The sequence below is a fragment of the Callorhinus ursinus genome, unplaced genomic scaffold (assembly GCF_003265705.2).
Source record: "Callorhinus ursinus isolate GAN/ISIS: 27379988/994484 unplaced genomic scaffold, GSC_fseal_2.0 scaffold23, whole genome shotgun sequence".
In the NCBI taxonomy this organism is placed as follows: Eukaryota; Metazoa; Chordata; class Mammalia; order Carnivora; family Otariidae; genus Callorhinus; species Callorhinus ursinus.
Window position 1 is genome coordinate 5,698,889 of NW_027397085.1, and position 21,870 is coordinate 5,720,758.

General features: G+C 41.8%; 1 protein-coding gene across 8 annotated transcripts in view; it reads right to left on the reverse strand.

The window, feature by feature from the left end:
* Positions 1-7,578: 7,578 nt before the first annotated feature.
* ARHGEF28 (Rho guanine nucleotide exchange factor 28) overlaps positions 7,579-21,870 on the reverse strand; it is a 324,502-nt gene continuing 310,210 nt past the window's right edge. For all 8 annotated transcript variants that reach the window (XM_073905343.1, XM_073905344.1, XM_073905346.1 and 5 more), the window contains one exon: positions 7,579-7,913. In XM_073905343.1, the coding sequence (XP_073761444.1) occupies positions 7,750-7,913 (164 nt within the window). In that variant the 3' untranslated portion in view covers positions 7,579-7,749. The remainder of the gene's footprint in view (positions 7,914-21,870) is intronic.

Genomic DNA, 21,870 nt, shown 5'->3' on the forward strand with positions numbered 1-21,870 from the left:
ATTTATACAGTCCAGTTTGATTTTTGAGTGTGCAGACAGATGGGTTATTTGAACCCATTGATCCGAGGACCTGTTTTTATATATTCCTATGCCTCTTATAAATCAGATCCAAAAAGGAATAATGGATGGACTGCTTGGCCATTCTGAGCAATTATTCTGTCTGCCATGGGTGGGGGAAAGGTAGAGTAGTGCCAGCAGACTTATCAGCAGTTACTTTTTCCTGGAGCAAATGTTACATGTCCAGTGCCAAGCACATCTATCTGTCTGACTGCTTTGTCTCTGATTGTCTCTAGCTTTTTTCTCCTCTCTCACATACACATGTACTCTCCTTAATTACTAGCAGAAAACAGTGCATTCTGCACACTTCACAACATCTGTCCAGGCCTTAATTAATCCAACTCTCACATGGTATCCATAGCAACGATGCTTAACAGCCTCAGTCTCTGCATTCAAAAATCCTCCTCTAAGTGAATGAGTCAAAGCATGGTCCTTACCAAAATAATTTTACATTAATGCTGGTGTCAGATATAATGAGAATTTTGCATAGAGGGTGTTTAACATGGAAAGACCAAGTTAGGATATCACATTCAGCATCACCATAGTAAAATCAGCTGCCTCAAACCAGGAATACATGTTCAGAGTAATTTTTCCAAGGTATCATCGAAAAAAAAAATCCCATTACTCCCTTTAGGATACAAGAGATTCCTGTGCTACGGAAGATTAATGACTACAGTTATCCTGATGGAGCATACAGTTATTGTTTGTAGGGCAGTTAGAAGAAATAGAAGCGTTAAAAAGAAACTCATCAGGAGGTGTGCTTCCTGAGCTCCTGGCTTTACAGAGCTTAATTAAAAGCCTACTGTCCTTTGCTGGCACCTGCCAACTTCTTACCCAAAGTACAGCCTGCCAGCAGCAGAGAGGTGGGCTGAGGCTTTCCAAGGAGGCCACGAAGGCTGCCAAGCAAAATGTCAAGCACATTTCTGAAAGTCTGTTTTAGCTCTGTGGCCTATACAGATGCTCTCCTTGATACTGACTTTATCTGTATTTCTATTTGAAGCTATTATGGGCGAGATTGTAAAAATAAGCACTGACAACTACCCAGAAAACCTGCTCAGATATTATACATGGTGTTGAAGGAAGGCGGGGGGCGAGTAAGAGTAAAGAAAGCAGGGAAGATTGAAGTCAGGTATTTACCCCCAAATGGCATTTGAGTCCATACCCACTTCTGTCATTAAATGCTTGATTTGGGCGCTAAGAAGAAGTAAATCATTTCTCAGAGTTCTAGCTCCTTTCCCCTTCGTGGCTTCCTTCTTTGAATAGGCAAACAACCCAAAACCAGCAGAGAAAAGAACTTAGACAAACTCATATGTAGGCAAAAATGTACTTTAGTAGACAAATCCGATCCCTTCTATGATATCAAATGATCAGTCCACTGAGCCCCTGAACAAGGACAGGATCTTCCCGAACTTTCCCCAGCGACTGGAACTCTGTGGAGCCTGGGTACATGGGCCCTGGGGACAACTTATCTCCAGGCTGCCTAGCGACAGAGCCAAGGAGAGCCAGGAGATTGGGGGTGGGGGTGGAAGGACCCCAGTCCATGAATAAAAAACAGGGGTCATTGGAGGATGTGGGGGGTGGGAGCTCTTCCAGGAATAAAGGCCAGTTCTCTAAGTAACTATAGTATCTACTGAAATGAGCAGAGAAAGTATAATCTTGTTTTCTTACCAAATTCATTCTTTGCCCTCATGGAACTGTCTGTATGGGACTCGGCTGCTGGCAGTATCCAAAACTTCTGACTTTTAGGCAGACAACTAGGATTCAATTAATGGCAATGTGAATGTTTCTTATCCATGAAGCTTCTACAAAACTAGTGAACCATGGTCCCCCTTCAAGACACTTCACCCAAAACGATATTCAATTACCACCTCCAAGTGATTGCTTTGAACTCACAAGCAAGAAGTAAAGAAATGGAATGGAGATGGGATCAGGGTTCTAGATCAAGTTCTGTCGCCTCTTTGATCTTAGATTTCCAAAGACTCTTGTTCACCCTCTCATCCCCTCATTCAGTAAGTATCATGAAGCTCTTACTCTGAGTGCAGCATCATAGCAGGCTTTGATCTTGGATATCTCTAAGGGCAAAGGAAAATGGGCTGTGGAAAAGTGAAATCATACTTCCCCAGCTATTTTAGTTCCCACGCATGCCAACACTTACCACCTTTGGATCCCTATCACCGGCCTGTAACAACTGCTATCACGTTTAGAGTGGTTACTCCGTGCCATTTGCTGGACCGGCTTCACACAACAGGCCTGCAAGGCAGGACTATTGTTATTACTCCCATTTCCCAGATAAGCAAACTGAGCTCAGAAGCAAGGCTGCAGGACTGTACAACTCTAATAAGAGATTTCATTCACATTGGATTCCACGAGCATGGAGGCTCTATGGTGCTCCCGGGCATTGTGCAACCCTGTGGACCTGGGTCGGGGAGGGGGTGTCAGCAAGCAGAACCCAAACTTGTTTGACTTTGTCATATCTTTTGACTGCCTCTCTCACACTGGGCAGAGGGACATCCATGCATGAGACGCAGTCAGGAAAGAACATGGTGAACCCTTGGTGTCATTCTGGAATATTCCTTCCATGTATCCCCTCTACTTTTCTTTTCCATTCTCCACAAGGCCCTAAGTGGTAGACTAAGGTGGCGTGAGGGGTGGCGGCATGCCAGCTGATCATCAAACAGGAGGGGCTTCCAAGATGGCAACTAGGAAAATCCTGAACGTACCTCTTCCCACGGACACAAGTCGACGGCCACATAGGCAACGATTCCCTCTGCACAACAACTGAACACTAGCTGAGCAGCCGCTTCACGTGGCAAACGAGAGCCACACTGACCCAGGCGAGGCGAGGGAGGCTGAGCCGCTGTCTCGCCAAAAGCCCCACTCCCCACGCGGCAGCACGCAGGTGGGAAAAACAAAGCCTGGAGGGTCTCCCTGAGGAGGGAGGGGTGTGTGCCCTACAACAGTCGCCACAACTTTCGAGGCCTGCACCTGAGAGATGAGCCCCCCCGGACGCCTGGCTTTGAAAACCTACAGGGCCCGGTCCCCCAGGGGAGAAGGGCTGCCGCGCGCCAGCTGGCGCCGGCTCTTAAAGGGCCCGGCGCGGAGGAACCTCCTGGAAGGCCCGCGGCCTTTCCCTCTGAGATTCATTGGCTCATCTTCCGGCACGGGCCTGGGGAGGGGGGCGGGCCGGGCGAGGTCCTCTCCAAGGATGCGGGTGCTGGCGGCGCCATTTGTTCGCCCTGCCTCTACCTGGCTCAAGGCCCGGGGCCATTTCGTCTTTCCTCGGAGCCTGCAGCCTTCACGCCCAGCTGGCGGGAGCCGCGCCCGGGCTCTCCCTCTCCTGCTCCCGCAGCACCGGTGTCTCCCCGAGGGGAGCTTTTGCACGAGCCCGGTGCCCGCGGGGTTTCACAGCTGCCACCCAGGGCACACCCCTTGACCGCCGGGCTCTGGAGGCCAGGGCACTTGCGTTCCCGGGCCGCGCGGGCATGTAACAGAGAGACAGCTCTTGGCCGGCTGCCCCGCTCAAGGCACTGCGTACCCCGCAGGCTGAAACCCAGCAGGCTTTCCGAGAAAGGGGCCTCTTGGCTTGACCCTCGGGCCCAAGGGCCAGGCTTCAGGTGGGCCTTACGGAGGTGCTGGTGGGGAATTTGGGCCAGAGGATGCCACCTCGGCAATTTCCCTCTGCCTCCCTGCAGCTTGCAGGTACCTCCAGAAAGGAGCTTAGACACTGGTCGCGCACCCTGATTTTCCCAACTATCACCTGGTCTAGTGGCCAACAGGACTACATTTGTCCCACGGGATTGTGGATATCTGAACACTTTCACAGCTGCTGTCTGAGGGTCTGGCCTCCAGTCAGCCTGAATCTAGGTGCTGAGATGCTCCTTGGGGACACTGAAAGGTCTGTGCACACCCTCAACTACCTTCCAGACTGGGAGAGGTGGCTGTTTCATCTAATTCATAGAAATGAACTCAGAGAGTCCAGCAAAATGAGGAAACAGAGGAACAGGTTCCAGATAAAAGAACAAGATAAAACCTCAGGGAAAAACACCTTAATCAAAGAGAGTTAAGAAAATAAAGCAGAAGAGCCAAGAGAGTCTTTTCCCCCCTTTCCCTCCAGTTAACTCTGATTTGACTCATGCACGTCACCAGTTCATCCCACAGAAGCACCCTGAGGCATCCTTCGGGACCCCTCGGTCCCAATAAATATCTTCAGGCGGTCCTATGGTCCCCTTTACTCTTGGTTCCTTGTGGCTTGGGATCCAGTAGGCAGACATCCACTCGGGCAGAACCCAGGTGCTCCTACGGTAGAGGTGGGAGTGGAAGGGTGAGCGGATGACGAGGAGGCATATTCCTCCATAACCTGGAACCCCATCAGTTAGCAAGGTGAGAGAGAGAAACTTCCACGTTTCCTCACAACTCGGACAAGAGTGTTTGAAAGCGGGGAAGGTAGATGGAGGTTCTCCCTGGACACCTTGATCCGGGGGGACTTGATCTGCAGTACCTCCAACTGCGTGTTCCAGTGTCTCTCCCGGCTTTTATTTCATGTCTCTGGACTTTTGCTTGGGTTGCCCTCCTTGCTCACACTATCTTTTCCCCCCTCTCTGACTTGCTACCTATCCTTCAAGCCTCAGGCATCTTCCACTCAAACAACTCGCTCCATTCCACATTTTCCTTGCCCCCAACATGCTTTTCCTACGAGCTCCCATAGCAACCTATATACTTCTCCTTCTCTGTTCTTGGGTTTGCTTCTCCAACAACTTGAAGGCTAATTCTTCTTTATTTTGCTCCCAGCAGATTGTTTGGCCTTCAGCAGGCAGTCCACCGGCTACCGAATAAACGAGCTGAGTGAAGGTTTCGAGACGCAAGTAAGTCGAAAGCTGACCTTAGGAAACCTTAGTCCAGCCTTGTAATTAGCCAGCGCCAGGCATTCGACTTCTCTCTTCACGGTTTTTGGCCGTGCAGACACGGCACGATCTGCCAGAGGACTGGCACCCAGCTTAGCAATTATTTTGAAAGATTATTTAATGATTTAATAACAGCTAGCACATATTGACAGCTAGGTCCCGGGCTCTGTTTTAAGCGCGTTGCATATATTAATCATTCACGTCTCACAGTTCTGTAAGGTAATCATCCCTCCTCTGTAGGTGAGGACACAGAGACCTGGAGAGGTGAAGCGACACACCAAGGACACACGGCAAGTGGAAGATCAGGCTCCAAACTCCACGCACTCTGCCGCTGTGCCTCTCGCTGAGAAAGACAGAGATGGCTGAACACTGAGAACCTCAGGTTGCTTCTGAGTTTGAAAGGTGGTCCGAGGTCACAGGAAGGAATACACACCCCTTTTTACTCCTTTATCTGTCATCCCAGGATTTAGTCATACTCACCTTTTCCGCCTTGCCTAACTCTACGCGCCATCATAGCGTACATACACCACGACCGCGACCGCTTCTGCAGCAAGTGTTCTCGCCCTTCTCTGAATGAACAGGGCTCGAGTCGTGAGCGGGCTGGGGCGTGGTGCAGGGCTCCCGCAATGAGGCAGTCCTGAGGGAGTGCAGGGTAGCCTGGGCTCGAAGGGAGGCGGCACATAAATTCCTGCAGCCTGCAAAGGACAGGGCAAAAGCATTGCTGGTCTTTCCACGACCCATCTCTGAAGGGAGGAATGTTTCCTCGAAGCTCTTCAGTTGGTGGGAAAAGTAGATCCTTTAGAGGAAACTTATTTATGCTGGAGAAATAGGGTGGTCTTCTCCTAGGATTGGTGAATTGCTGTCGGAGCCACAGAGTGACCCCCTGTTGAGACCTGAGCCCAGTGCATAGTGAGGACCAAGTGAAAAGGAAGAAGTTATCAAGAAAGCTTTTCAACTTAGCTTCAGGGGACAAGCCATAATCTTAAATAAGACAATTACCAAGAGGAACCTAGAGACTGTAGATATCTCACAAGACGCTCAGGCTTCCCCAGGGTAGCTACATGAAGACCCAAAGTTTGCAAGGCTTGAAAATCAACTGAGCACATGTATTTTTAAAGAACTGTGTGGGGCTTCTGAACATCTATTTATATTTTCACATACGGATATTTCCATATCCAATGTCAGGGGAAGAGGGAGGATATTTATAGTTATCAGAGCAAGGATTTAGACTGAAATATCAGCATGTTCCTTATTCAAGGGATACAGGATTCTGGACGAGGCTTTGTTGGAGAGAGCGGGGGAAGACAGGCTTTTCTCTTTAGATGCCTTTAGGAATGGAAGATGCATCTCATAATTTCGGAGTTCGGCTTGAAGGTGAGGGGATCGACTTAAAATTTTAATAAGCTATATCCATTCTTGAAGATTAGTCTCATAACTTGTTCTTATGATTGTGACCAGAATGGCCAGAAGCAGCCAGAGTCAGGAAGAGTACCCCCAACAAAGGCTCTTTTTAAAACTATGACTTGACTTGCCTACGGAAAATAGAAAGTAGGTATTCAACTGGCCAAGTAATGGAATCTGGGTGAAATTTCTTCCCTTCCTATCGCGGCCCCCTCCTGGTAAGTGTCGCAGTTCTGGGTGAATTTAGTACTCTTTGGTTTTCGCTTTTAGTAGCGGGAGATAGGGTTTGTGTGTGAAATGTCTACTTTACTATGGTCTTACACAACGTTCAAATTTCAAAATAGTGAGGCGAAAGATATTTTTTGACTCAGAGCAAAACTTATACAATTATTCCTGGAGAACAACGTGAAAACATTTCCTGGTTTATTTTCTTACAGAGAGACCCATATTACTCTGAAGGCAGGATGTGCCACTTTTCCCTTGTGAGAAAGGACACAGTCAGCAAGCTTCACCCAGACGGTGGTTTTTGTCCTTAAAGAACTGCAAGGCAGAGGTCCTCCTCGTGAGTGGTAGTTATTCTTGCTCCCAGGTCCTGTGGAGACAGGGCCAGCTGAGAGACCGGGCACTAATGAAGCCTCACTATTTACATCAAAATGGACTGGCTGGGGCTCTGCCTCTGGGCTGTGGTGAAGGATGACGCTCAACTGTGGTTTGAAAACCAACCAGCATTAGGACCAAGAAATTGAGTCTGCAAAGCCTGTGGCCCAGGTCCTAAGAGTCCAGACTGTGTCCGTAGCAGACTTGTTGCCCAGTTGGAACAGGTGCCCAGACAGGACATGTTGGTTGCATGGTGACCATAACAGATCACCACCAGGAGTGAGCCCTGAGACTTCCGAAACAGAAACTAGCATGTAAAAGCGAGCCAAGGAAAGGCCTTTCCCACATCTTCCTCTGCTTTTTGGGGTCCTGAGGCCACTCTCCCTAATCTGCTGCTGTGGTTGGGAAAGTTTGCCCATCAAGAATATCACTCTTTCCATCCAGATTGCTGCTTCTAGATCTTAAAAAATGCATTTCCAAAACCAGATGATCCAGTAGAAAATGCAATATGGAATTTTACTCTAGAGTCATAACAACTTTGAAAATATTTCTGCTTATTCAAGTGAATTTCTCCAAAAATCTGAAATTAGGTGTGATAAGTTAACGATTAGACAAACAGAACTGCTTTCAATAATTTAATTGGACTCATGCCCAAAAAATGAACTTGCATGAAATATTAAATATTACTCTTAAAGCAATTTGGACACAGTCACACGAACATCAGGAAAAGAAAACAAAATTCTCCACAAAATGCCAGTGTTTTGTTTTGTCTGGAAAAATTATGATAACACAATTAGAGGTAAACAATATTTTCTTCAGCTCCATCTCCAGTTTCCCCGTCTTGTCTGGTCAATGTCTGTAGATTTAGCTTTGCTTCTGCCATAAATGTCTGCAGCTGAGAGCCATGTGGATTGGAGTCATGGGGGGTTGGGAACTCAGTCTGAGAGATGTCCAAATCTGCAAAAGACAGCACAGGTCAGGAGAATCAGCTTGAGGCCTGCAGAGCAGGGGATTCTATGACTCATAGCTCTCTAAAAACCTGGGAAATGCAGGGCCCATATAGTCAGCCACAGAGAGAATCATGGAGTCCAATGAGAAAGGAACAAATGTAATTAAATCAAAGAATTTAATCAATATATCATTAAGATGCGTTTGGCAGTGTGTACAAATGTCTCCTATGGCTAAAAATAACCTTTACAAAATAATCCCAGTGAGGTGTCAAATGAATAAAGACCTGTCACCATTTGTGGGCAGGTAAAACATTGCTCCTGCTGAAAAAGGGTGTCCACTTATTTTTAGAAACCGGCTCAAGGTCTTAGAAATAGAGTATATACTCTAGCTATGTGCAGTGAACTATATGCATCTGCACAGCACCTTCCCTCAGAATATCTCAAAGTCAAGATTGACCTCAAGACCAAATAATATAGCCGGGATTGTATTGATGTGGGCAAGGGGCAGGGAGAATGGAGCTGAAGGATGGAGACCCTCCAGCTTCACCATTATGCAAATCTGTTAAGACTATGCAAATCACTTAGCAGGAGTAGCCAGGTTCCTAGGGAAAACTGTTCCAGTATCAACTATGGCTAGGTTGTTGTTGTTGTTGTTTTTTTTTTGGTTACCTAGCAACAGCAGGGCATAGTCTATTCTCCCTTTTTCTGGTAAAACCCTCTAATACATGGTTTAAGGGAAGATGAAAAGAGGTTCACATTTGAAGAAAAGAACGGCTTTTGCTGCAAACTATTTTCTTTTCCCTTGTTCTACTGACCACCCTTCCTGAGGCTCAACTAAATGGAAAAACTACAAACAACTGGCTTCAGTCAGAGCAAAAAGCAGAGTATGTGTGGAAACCCAGCTAGGAAAGATGTATACGGCTAGAGCCCACCTGCTCCTTGGTCAGTCATTAACAAGAAGCATTATAATCATTGCCACATTTTATTCAAGGACTCTTATTATTTAGGTGGATACACATAACTGGTAGCATTCTAATGACCAAAAAAATGCTTGTAACTTCTGCTCTCCTGACAAGGATGTTTAGCTGTCAGAGAAGGCAGCAAGCAAGGCCTGGCAGGGATGAGGAGTAAAATGTCCTCACATTGCTCCATCTTCGGGCATGTGGTGCCCTTTGCTACATCTTCGTTTCATCACTTCTTCCAGTAAGAGGCCGGGCCACTGGGAGGGGGACAGCCAGAGCCACAGAAAGCAAACACAGGTCACCTGGAGGAGCTGACTTGTGCCTCTGGAGCAGAGGAGGGCCCCGGGGGGAAGAGAGAGTGGGAGGAGGTAAGGCTGTACTCCACAGCTCTGCCCAAGCTCTCGATGCCCATGGAGCACAAAGAAGAAATTCATTTACATTTGGGTGACTTGATTTTACTAACCCTGATTCCAAATCCTATACTTCTATTACTGGGAACTCACTAACTACTGAAAATGTAACTACTGAAGATGCTTCTAACTAACATTCTCTGCCTTCTCTGGGCACAAGAACTCTTCTGGGTCTTTTACCACCATCACTCTTTAAGCCTCAAAATGTTGTAACCCACATTTTACAGTTTGGGAAACTGAGGCTCAGCCTACTTAAATTCCTTGCCCAACATCATGCAAATAAGAACTAATCTAGATCTGAACTCAGAGGACCATTGTCACTTGCTCATCTGATCAAGATTCTCAAGATTCCCATTTCTCATGGGGATGGAAAGGGCTTGACCGTCTTTGCTAAATTAAGAGACCTTGAATATTTAATACTTATCCTCCCTAAGTACCACATTTTGAAGAGTCACTTAGCAAAAACGAAATTAGCAAAAGAAAGACATTCCAAGCTCCTAAAAATGGACACAATTATTATAAAATTGCGAGCCTCCCTCATTTAATCAGGTAAACAGGAACCACCACCCCCGGCAATGATTTCTCTGTGAGGGCAAGATAGATCAACCTAAAATGCCCTTTGTTATTTTATCACATTTGGAGACAAAGCATGCCTATCTGTGGTCACACAGACATTCATGTTTTCAACTGTTTTCCCCAGCCATTGAATGAATAAAGCCATTTAACCTCTAACAACAAATATTCTCAGTTTCACTACTTGTGTTTAGTATTATACAACCTAAAACACACACACAGCTCAGAACTTCCAACTAGCAGAAGCAGGAAGATTGGAGCACGGTTCATGTGAGCCACTCCAGGACTGCCTCCTAGCCAACAGAAGGTCCAGCCAGGCTGTAAGAAATACCACATGGAGAATGAACAACCATCCATTGAATGAGGTGGTTGAGAGGTGATTGGTGACAAACGTGGCCGTGCCAGGCACAGTGGAAGCCCTTAATCCATGTAAGTTTCCTTCCTCTGGGGGTGCGAAACATGTAACAGAGAACCCAAAATACTGGTGAGTCTAGATCTGGCAAGTCCTCTTAATGGTTTCAAGAGAAGGCATGCTCAAAAAGAGCCAAAGAACTGAGTGTATATCAGAATTCTTTGGATTTTTTTTTTTTTAAGATTTTATTTATTTGACAGAGAGCACAAGCAGGGGAAGCTGCAGAGGGCAGGGAAGAAGTAGGCACCCTGCAGGGCAGAAAGCCCAATGCAGGGCTCGATCCCAGGACCCCGGGATCATGACCTGTGCCAAAGGCAGACACTTAACTGACTGAGCCACCCAGGTGCCCCCAGAATTCTTTTACCTTAAGTTAAACTGTAGGCTCTAGTTCAGAAAGATAGAGAACCAAGAATAAATGGGGGGTGTAGTTTTTAATCTTCTCCTGTGTGTAAGGGAGTATTAGAGGTTTAATGAGAACTTTTTCAGATAAGAATAAAAATACAGAAGAACATCTCTAGGTGAGAAACAGCTTGTTAGACCCTAAAGTGAGACTCATGTTGTTATCCCAGATGGATGAATGGAGGTTGTTGTAGTTGTATATCACCTGAAGGGGAACTCAATTTCCTTCTTCCGTGTTCTTCCTTGGTTTCCACCTTAACTATTTAGGTAAAGTCAGACAACCTTCTTTGAAATTAGAAACTGTTCCATGACTTCTGATTTTATTATTCCATTTCAACCCTGAAAGAACTCCAGCACAGCAACTATATACTTCTCAAGGTCAGCCACCTTTTTCCACCCTTTTTCACACTAGAGAATATGATCATTATATGGAACCCTAAACTGAAAAAAAACATTTGTTAAAATAAAACCTCACTGACTCAGAAGGCAGAATTCTTGAGGAATAAAAATCATCCAATTTTGTGATCAAAATCCCTATAAATTGTTGGACATAAATATAGAATACCTCATTTTTTAATAAACAAATAATAATTTAACAGAAACATAACTTTGTCAGTCATAAAGCAAATGCTATTATAATGAAACAAAACTTCAAACTGCAAGGAAACTTTCAATCTAGTGTCTCAATACAACTTTCCCTCTTACTTGACCTAAAAGATACAATTTGATCTTTGCCATACTTCAAGGAAACTAAGCAGAAGGAACACTGTTAACCTTAAAATAAAGACAAATAAGCTGAAACACATAGAAAACCCCAAGGCCTGGCTGAACCAAATAGAGAAATAAAGTCTTGGTGCAGGGTTTTCTACTTAACTGAACTTTTTTTTTCACACTCTACAACTTCATCTTTAAGAAGAAATTTCCTTAGACCCACTGTGGGGTCTAAGTCAGTCTGCTAATGAAGTTTTCAAAAATTCTAAGTATCCACGCTTTGACTGGTACTATTCTCTTTCTCCTGTGAGTAGGGGGTAGGAAGCACCCATGCTACCAAGGGACATGCACTGCACCATGCACGGATATCCACAGGCCATACGGTTGCCTAAATTTCCCTGTTTTTAGCCCTTAGTTGCAACCTGTTGGTTGACATTTGCATTTATCATTTTCACAATTTGCTCACCTGCTGTTGGAATTTTAGACTGTCAAGGAAGAGGATCTGGGGTGTAGGGTGGCTTACAATCATAGAAATCAGCTCCTGAAAAGCTTACACTAGCAAGAGGCAAAATCAGCCCTCCCTCCATTGGCTTATCACCATTATAATTATTTTGAGCCAACTGGATAATTGGTTTAAGACCAGACTATAAGCTCAAGGTGTACAGTGCAACCATGTGCCATATTAAAAACGAATGAAGGTCCCCCTAAGCTGAGAAGTGAATGCAATCTGTAAACCACAAGGTAAAATGTAACCTTGGGCAAGTCATTTCTCTGCTTTGTTTATGAAGGGTTTAAATGAAATCACCATTCTGGCCTCTTGAACTCTTCTACTGAGAATTTATACATCTGTGTTTTGGCTTAGTGATTCACCAAGTAATAATTTGAGGGAACAACAAATGAATGTATTTTTTAACCGCTTTATGGTCAAGAAATGCAAATTTATTACCTTAAGTTGCATCTAAGATAATGTTTTTAAGGTAATTTCTAGACATATGTCCCACCCCTCTCCTCTACCTTCATTCTTCCTTAACAACACCTATCCGATTGAGCCCACATCGAGTACTCAAAGGACAGTATTTGGAAAGCTACCTAATGAGAAGATAATGTCCACAGTCAAAACCTGCACTTGATCTTCCCTTCAACGAATAGCAAACTTAAGGGTAACTTGTCATAAAGTTTGCGACAAGTCAAAAAGGGTTGTCTATCATTTTAAAATAATTAATGTAATATTTGCCTTTTCAGGATTTTCTGTATGGAAAGGCATTTTAAATCATGATAAATTTGAAGCTTTATTTAAATTTAAAAGCACCAGCGTAGCTTTCATCTTCATATCAACTGTGGACGTCTAGATTTTAACTCAGCAGTATGGCCAGTGGCCAGGCACCAGCAGTCCAGGGCTACAAAAAGCACACTGAGTCTACTGTTGAGATCGTTGGTGATGCCTTGCTCAGCCTCCGTGTCTTGTCCCATCCCATTCTCCCAAACAAAACTCACAAAACAGAGCTTCGTGTTTTCTGGGTCTTGGCTCTGTTCTTGTTTATTTTAATGAAGTGTTCTGACTTGTGCTTCTTATTACCGTATCCCTTGTGCATATTCCTAAAATCAAAATTCACACTTCCCTAGAATAACTCCACCTCAAAAATTTTTTTGATTAATGTTCCAAGTCTGCAAAATAAGTTGTATTCCCTATTTAAGGATCGATTCATGCTTATACTGTGAAACATTTAAAAAATCATTTCCTGATGGCATTACTGGCAATCACTAATTTTTCTCAGGAGACTTAGTGCACAGCATTTTCCTTCCAATGGAAAACACTTATTGTGCAGAGCTTGAGGTATCTTCAGAGCAAAGGAAAATTGGTCTATGTCACAAATTTTGTCCAACTCCACTTTCTATAGTGAGCCACAAACAGGATGTGAGCCTCTGGCATGAAAACAAACCCGGAGTTGGTATCTGAAGCCAATGATCTCAATTACTGTTATGATTCCTTTACTACTCCTCAAGTACCAAAACTGCACCTGAACTAAAATAACAGTGCCCTGGGGGGAGTGTGCATGCACGTGCGGGGTGCAGGAAGAAATTTGTAACATATAAAAGCAAACTGGTGAAAGTTTTTCAGATTGTGACTGTTACAGCTGGACTTTATTTTCTTACCAGTAATTAACATACTTGGAATCATCTGTGAGTTATATGGGTGACACAAGAAACGAAGCAATTGGAGTGATTGATACAATGAAGAGATTATATTAACATAAGACATGTTATGATACATCAAGCCTGTTATCTGAACTTCGAACTTCGCTTTGCTCTCACTCTTTCTCCCTATAAGGTGGCAACATTAAGGACTCATGCCTTTCACATTAGCAAGCCCCACAGGAGGACGGGGCAAGTGCTTCTACCTTCCCCTCTTCTTTAGGAGGCATAAACAAGATACTAATAGGTATTAATGATAAAAGAATACAGTAGTCAGGTAAGTTGCAACTCTGGGTAAATCAAGTTTCTTAAGAGATTCCTTAGAACCCTAACAGGCTCCGAGAGGGGATCTTTAAAGAGGAAGTGGCATCCCCCAAACTCAGGGAGACTTCTCTCCCAGGGTGCTCGGCAGTGCCGTGTTCCATGTGATATACTTTGGGAAATGGTACACTGGAGAAAGATAAATATATTATAGACTAAGAAAGAGACAGTCAATGACCACTATCCCAGAATAAATCAGGGGCAGGAAGTTGAAAATAAATGAGATTTTCCAAATTCAGAAACTCTTAACCCTGTGTATAATGTCCGAGGGTAGGCCCAGGCAATAATCATCAATGGCTGCTACAAGTTAATAGGAGAAAGGCGGATAGGGAACCTTATAATGAATGGATCAAGGTGACAATATCTGAACCCACAGATCAATTGATAATCATAAAAAGAGAAACGGATATGGTAAGCCTCATGATAGGATGCAAGAGGAAATGTATACTTTACAATATAGGAAATCTTTTACATGTCAGAAAAGCCTCTATCTAGTCAAACATCAAACACCTATTCCCAACTATCCAGTTTACAGGAAATACAGGGGTAAAATAATATGTTAAGTAACATTACAGAAAATCAGTCAGCAAAATTCAGAATATAGGACATTTTTTTAAAAAAATATTTTTCCAGGAAAAAAATCTTTTCAAATAAACAGCTTAGTCTTTTCAAAAATTTAAAAACTTTTTTTAAAAGGGGGCAGAGAAACTTCAGATCAAAAGAGATTTAAAGGATATACAAGCCAAATGCAATATATGAAATTATTTGGATCCCAGTTCAAACTAAACCAAGGGAAAAAAACTGAGAGAAATTCAAGGACTAACAGTATGATTTTAAGTAAAAATTGTTACATTTTTAGGTGTAATAATGATATTGTGGTGATGTTTAAAAAAAACCACTCTTTGTCTTTTAAAGAAAGATAAAGTATTTTGAGATGAAATCATAAGATGTCTTGGATTTGCTTTATGATAACCCAGTGTGAGAGAGAGAAAAGAGCACTGATGAACCAAGGTTGGCTTGTCTGTGTGTTGGCCATCATTAAAGCTGAGAGTTCATCAAACAATTCTACTTTTGTGTACATTTGAAATGTTCCATGATACATTTTTAAAAGTCCATAGCTTAACATATATTTGGACTATAAAATTATAAAGGGTTCTCTGTTATTCCAACAGTGTAGCTTCTGTACATCTGCTATAAAGGGAACAATGTGGCAATAAATTAGAATCTCCTCTGGATGCAGAGTATGTTTTGATCAATTTTAATGCAACCATATGACAGGTCATTGGCAAGTGTGTGTGTATAAGTTTCTATCTATTCAGAATGATACACAATTTATATGACTCTATTCCATAAAATAGATGAGGTTCATTTGAGTTTATAGCTGCCCATAAAAAATGACACAGATTCAAACATGGTCCTTTGCTTTTGCCTAGAAAATCTTACATTTCCTAAGTGAACTATAATTCAGAATAGATCTTTTATACCCTGGGTTTATTTGTGGATAGCAAGGAAATGATAAGTTTCTCTTGGAATTTAGATTCCTAACCTTTAGCCTTTTGAGTTTACCTAAAACGAAAAAGTACATTTAAGAAATAGAAAATAAATGCATTTAGTATATCAAAGTAAATTTCAGTTTTAATAGTAGGTATAAATATATATTGTCAAAGGAATTAGTGAATATATGATTCAAAAATTTTATCTACTCAAATTACAGTCCTGAGAATCATCAATTTGGAATTCTTATGTGTAGAAAGTAGCTTAAATTTTCCTTTAGTCTAATCCTTGTCTTCTCAGCAGAATCAAACTGAGTGTGTAGTCAAGGTAGAAGTGCATTATAGGGCTCCTCTCCTTAAGCCACCAATATTATTTGACCTTCAGCCAAACATTCAACTGTCACACCAATCCACAATGCTAAGTGTATTACGGAACATGAATGGGAGAGCCTAATACAAATACAGACACAAACCTAACTCGAAAACAGAAGTCAGGAACACAGGGGGGCACCTGGGTGGCAACAGTCGGGTAAGTCCCCAACTCTTGCTTTCGACTCAGGTTGTGATCTCAGCACAGAGTCCGCTTTACATTCTTGCTCCTTCTTCCCCTCCCACACCATGCTCTCTCTCTCTCTCAAATAAATAATTTTTAAAAAAAACCCTCAAGAACACAGGAAGCTGAAGAAAACTTCCAAAAGCATAATTCTTATCTTCAAAAAATTACTGAAAAGACTTTCAACTACAAAACAGAAACACAATTCCATAAACCATCAACTGTAAGAGAACAAATTTCTTGAAATTAAGGATGTGCTAGCTGATTAAAAAAAAAAAAATCAAGAGCACCTGGGCGGCTCAGTCAATTGAGCCTCTGACTCTTGTTTTCAGCTGGGGTTGTGATCTCAGGGTTAATGGCATCAAGCCCCGCATTGGGCTCCATGCTCAGTGGGGGTTCTGCTTGAAGATTCCCTCCCTCTGCCCCTCTCCCTACTCATTCTCACACTCTCTCAAATTAAATAAATCCTAAAATAAAATTTTAAAAAATCAACGGACTAGTAGGAGGTTAAGGACAAGAAAATGTCCCAGAAAGTGGAACAAAAACATGAAAAAATGGAAATAGAGAAAGCAGAAATATCAGAGGACCCAAGGGATCCAACTTATAACCAGAAATAGTTCCAGTAAGATAATAATGAATAGAAGCAGATTTTTTTAAGGAAAATTTCCCAGAATTGAAGGAAATATCTCTAGATTGAAAGATCTTAATGAATAACCAGCAAAAATGGCTTTAACAAAAGACCACCCTAAGGCATATAATACAATTCATCCAAGAACAGATAGAGAATTCTAAAGGCTTCCAATAATTGAGAATAGGTCACAAAAGATTAGAAATAAAAATGGCATCAGACTTCTCAATAGCAACCCTGAGAAGAAGAATCAAATCCTTCAAAATTCTGAAAGAGAATAATTTTCCACCAAAAATTCTAAGCCTAGATATCTTACAAAAACCAAGTATAAAATAGCAAAAATAAATGGAATGAAAAATACCTTTCAAATTAGTTAACTGGGAAAAGTATGCTTTCACGACACCTTTTCTTAGAAAGTTTGGAGCTCGGCTCCACCAAATAAAGGAGTAGGTCATAAAAGATAAAGAATGGGACTGAGGACATAGGATCCATCACAGGAGGGATGTGAAGGGTGCCCCAGGTGACAGCTGCATAGCAGGCCTGGACCAAAAAGGACATCCTGCAACAGGAAGACAGAGGGTCCTGGAAGGGAAATTTCAAGGAAGGAAATTGAAGCTGACAGATACTGGATGTGTTGAGTGTAAACTAATACTGGTCAGTTCCTGAGAGGTATCAGAGCTTTGGAGGAAGACATAGTGGAAGGTAGGAAAAAAGTAAGCAGACGACAAAGGCAGATGGTTAAAAACTCAGTAAGATAGAACAGAATAGTCAAAACCAACGTTATTTTAAGTAGTTTCTGCACACGAGGTTGATTTTTCTCCATCTTGAAAGAGCTCAGCTCTCACAAATATCCTTTTCCAATCTTAAAGTATCCACATGTAGCTGTAAACATGATTTCTCTGCAAACTGTATCTGAAAGTATAAAACATCCTGAACCCATTTGAAAAGAATTAATGTACCTACATAAATGAGACTGAACACTTGAAATTCCAAAATCTGCTGTTAGGAAAAACACCTTTACAAACAGTCGATTCACCAACAAGGAAACCTAAAAGGAAATAAATACAAAAAGATACTAAACCTCACTAGTCTCACTCTAAATCTCACAAAAATCACATCAGGGAAGTACAAATGAAAGAGAGTGAGTTACTATTTCATACCCATGATATTGGCAAAATTTAAGAGACTAACGAGACTGAGTGTTGGGGAAGTTCGGGAAAAACTGGAACTCTCATATATTGCTGCTAAGAATTATGTAACTTTGGAGAGAAAACAGTAATACCCAGCAAAACCAAAGACATCCCTACCACTTTTAGATGTTATCATGTAAATAAACTCTTATTCATTTGCACAAGGAGAATGCATAAAAGGTTGTTTACTGAGAATCATTTGCAAGAGGAAAAAAATTGGCAACATCCTAACTGCTCATTAGTAGGGTAATGAACATGCTGGTGTTTATTCCTATAAGAGAATAGTATACAACAGTTTAAAATGAATTATTTGAGCTACATGTATGAATATGCACTTAGTGAAAAAACCAGCTGCAAAAAGGCATACACATTATGTATTTATATAGAATAATAACAAAAATATGTTATTTATGCATACATGTATATATATAGTGATAGCATAAAAACATACTATAGAAAGGATATGCACCAATTGTAGGATATTGTTAGCTCTAAATAGGAAAAAAAAGGAAAAATAAAAAGGTACATTATATCTAACATTCTAAAAAAAAAAGGCGAAGAGATATCTGGAGCAAATATGGCAATGGTTAACATTTGTTACATGCACATTTTTTCCTATACTTTTCTGTAAGTTTGAAATTTTTCATAATTAAAACTTTTATAATAAAAAATGCATTAAAATACACAGCAACCAATTATAATATGTAGTCTTTATTTGGATTCTGAATCAAAAAAAACAAATTAGAAAAAGCACACATACACGCACACATACACCCACACACGAAACAATTGGGAATTTAAATACTGACTATATGTTGATACTAGGGAATTTTTGTTAATTTTTCCCTTGGTGTGATAATAGTTTTAAAAGGGGAGCCTTATCTTTTAGAGATATATACTGAAATATTACGGATCAATAAATGTTGACACATGATTTTTAGATACCTCTTCAAAATAATACTGGGTGTGTTGGGGGTGAAGCTGCTGGATGAAACATGACTGGCCATATGTTCCTAAGTTGTTCCACTTGGGTAACAGTCACTGTGTGGTTGTCATACTCTTGTTTCATTATGTACATGTTTGAAATTGTCCACAATACATTCAAACAGACAAAAAAATGTCAAGTTCAACGTTTAAATCAAAATTAAGATATACAAATTCTGGAGTCCCTGTTAAGAAATAGGAACAACTGTTTAAGAGTGCCCTGAATTAAATGGCATGTGGGTCTCCAGCTCAGGGACACAGCCTGATTTTCATGGCTCTGAAGTCCTCTACAAGATATAAAGACCACAGATTCCTAAGTACCCCATGCCAATTAAGCTGACTTTCTGGAAACTGTCTGCTTCATGACCCTACCCACACTGAAAGAGTTATGCCTCTCATTTTGCTGAGAGAAGTGAATTCATTTTTCTGCCAGGTGAATAATGCAGGAACTCAGGAATTTTAATGCTGCATTTACTTCTTACTGACTCAGTTGAGGGAAAAGCATCTGTTAAAATTCTTGAGCATATAAGATCCAGTGTTTCTTATTAAAACAGAAGAAGGCAGGGCGCCTGGGTGGCTCAGATGGTTAAGCGTCTGCCTTCGGCTCAGGTCATGATCCCAGGGTCCTGGGATCGAGTCCCGCATCGGGCTCCCTGCTCCTTGGGAGCCTGCTTCTCCCTCTGCTTCTCTCTCTCTCTCTCTCTCTCTCTCCCCCTCTGTCTCTCATGAATAAATAAATAAAATCTTAAAAAAAGATAAAACAGAAGAGGCAAGCAATTAAATCAAATACATCTAAGCTAACTAGTTCTAACTACTTCTTAATATAATTGGACTTGAAAAAAATTGGTATCCAATTCTTTAAAGGTCTACAAATGAGTGTATGTTTCTTCTTGATCAACTACAAAATTACACAATGTCACACAACTTACATGCCTTTTCTGTTCTGAGAAATTGGTATTTACAGTTTTCATAGCAACATAAAATTTTTTTCTTTTTAGAAATGAGAAACATTATTTTTGTAATTCTATTTGTTTAAAATAACATTTGCCAAGAAACCAAACTCCAAAATGTATTTTCCAACTGCAGCTTTGAGCTTATGCCACTCAAAAATGATTATAATTTTAAAAGTTCAACATAATATATAGAAAAAATGTTTTGTTCAATGCAGATTTTCACACCCTTGGCATTCTTTTCACATTTATTTGTTATCAGAGTAAAGATAACTATATTACATTTCTGGAAATTAAACTTAAATTTTTTTAGAAATTGTACGGTTAGAGAAGGCAGTTTGCCGAACAGAGACAAAATAAGGATTTTACCAAAACAGCAATCAAAAGAAAACATATGTATCAGAGGATTAACTGCTCTATTCATTGGAGCCATCTCCCTCTAAAGGAAATTATTTTTTAATTGTCTTATGGCTACTAATGTCATATGAAGCTACTCTAGCTCTTAGTATTTGTGCTTGTTGACATATGACCTGTGACTAACACTAGAGCCTAAAGAAAGCAAACTTCCCTTTCATAATCTTCCAGGTGACATGAATCCCCAAGTGTGCACTATATCCTCCTCCTTCTGGATAGAACTCTTTCTTCTCTAAACAACTCTTCTCAAGGAGTCAGAACATTACCATATAAGTTCTCTTTGGTGGAGTGAGCCACCAAGAGCAAGGATCATGAAGAGTAGCCTCAGCTACTCCCTTAGTAACCAGCAGCCCTCATTCCTTACAGACATCTGAGGGCCACTAAGCACACCATCCTGAGAATGCCTATTACCACATAGTTGGAAGACACAGACACAGATAACTATAATAAAGGCAAGGCATACTGCTCAAAGACTGATGAATACAGTCCACAGCTGAACACCACCTCACGGACCCTCCAGAGAGTGAACTTCCAGGTTTGGTGGCCAGGACTTCAGAGAGGATACAACATCTTCACTGAGCCTTGAAGGCTGACCAGGATGTCAACAGAGAGAGATGGCCTCACATGGAAGTGTTCCAGATGGAATTTGCAACTCTTGCAAAGGGGAGAAAATGTTAGATGCTATTAAAAAAAAAAAAAAAGGAGAGCTGTCAGGTTTGGCTGAACTCTGAGTTTGTGCAGGTGAATCCAGGCAGGGGGATGTGCTGAAAGAGTAGCCTATGGAGGGTCTTGCATGGAAGTGTTAGCAGTTCTTATGTGAGGAGTGAGCATGGCAGCTACAGTCATCCGGACCCTTGTATGGTTCCCCATCAATCTACATACTTGGCTTTACCTACACATACTGCCCCCCCTGCAGTGACACTGTATTCCCCTAGGTTTGCCTACCCGGACTGAAACCACATTTAAGTCAATCAAATTTCCATTCCTTTGATGGGCATTTTTTGTCAGTTAGTAGAGAGGGTGTCAGAATGAAAACTGATTTGAGGGGCGCCTGGGTGGCTCAGTCAGTTCAGCATCTGCCTTCAGCTCAGGTCCTGGGATCAAGCCCCACATTGGGCTCCCTGCTCAGCGGGGAGTCTGCTTCTCCTTCTCCTCTGCCTCTGCGCCTCCCTGCTTGTGCTCTTTCTCTCTCTCTCAGATAAATAAAATCTTAAAAAAAAAAAAAGAATGAAAACTGGTTTGAGCTTATTATCCATTTGTTCTTCACTCAGCAAGCACCCAGTGCTTAGTGTGTGCTCTGCACTGGGCCGACCATGAGGGAAAGCAAGTTGAACAAGATCTTGACTCAGCACCCAGGAGGTCTATAGTATGTAGAGACACTGTGAAAATTTTCAGTTTCTTAGAAGTTAAACAAGTACCTATTCTAGAAACAATTCTACTCCTAGGTATTTATACAAGTGGAATGAAAACATAATTCACAAAAAAAACCCAAAACCTTGTGAAGGAATGTTCACAGCAGCTTTATTCACAGTAGCCAAAAATGAGAAATAAGCCAGGTGTCCATCAACAGAAGAATAGGGAACTGTGGTAAATTCATCAATGCAAGATGACTCGGTAGTAGAAGGGAACCAACTACAGATTCATGCAATGCCATGGATGAATCTCAAAACCATGCTGAGTAAAAAAAACTGAACACAAGAAGGTACATAGTGTCTGATTCCATTCCATTCCATTCCATTCCATTCCATTCCATTCCATTCCAGAATTAAGC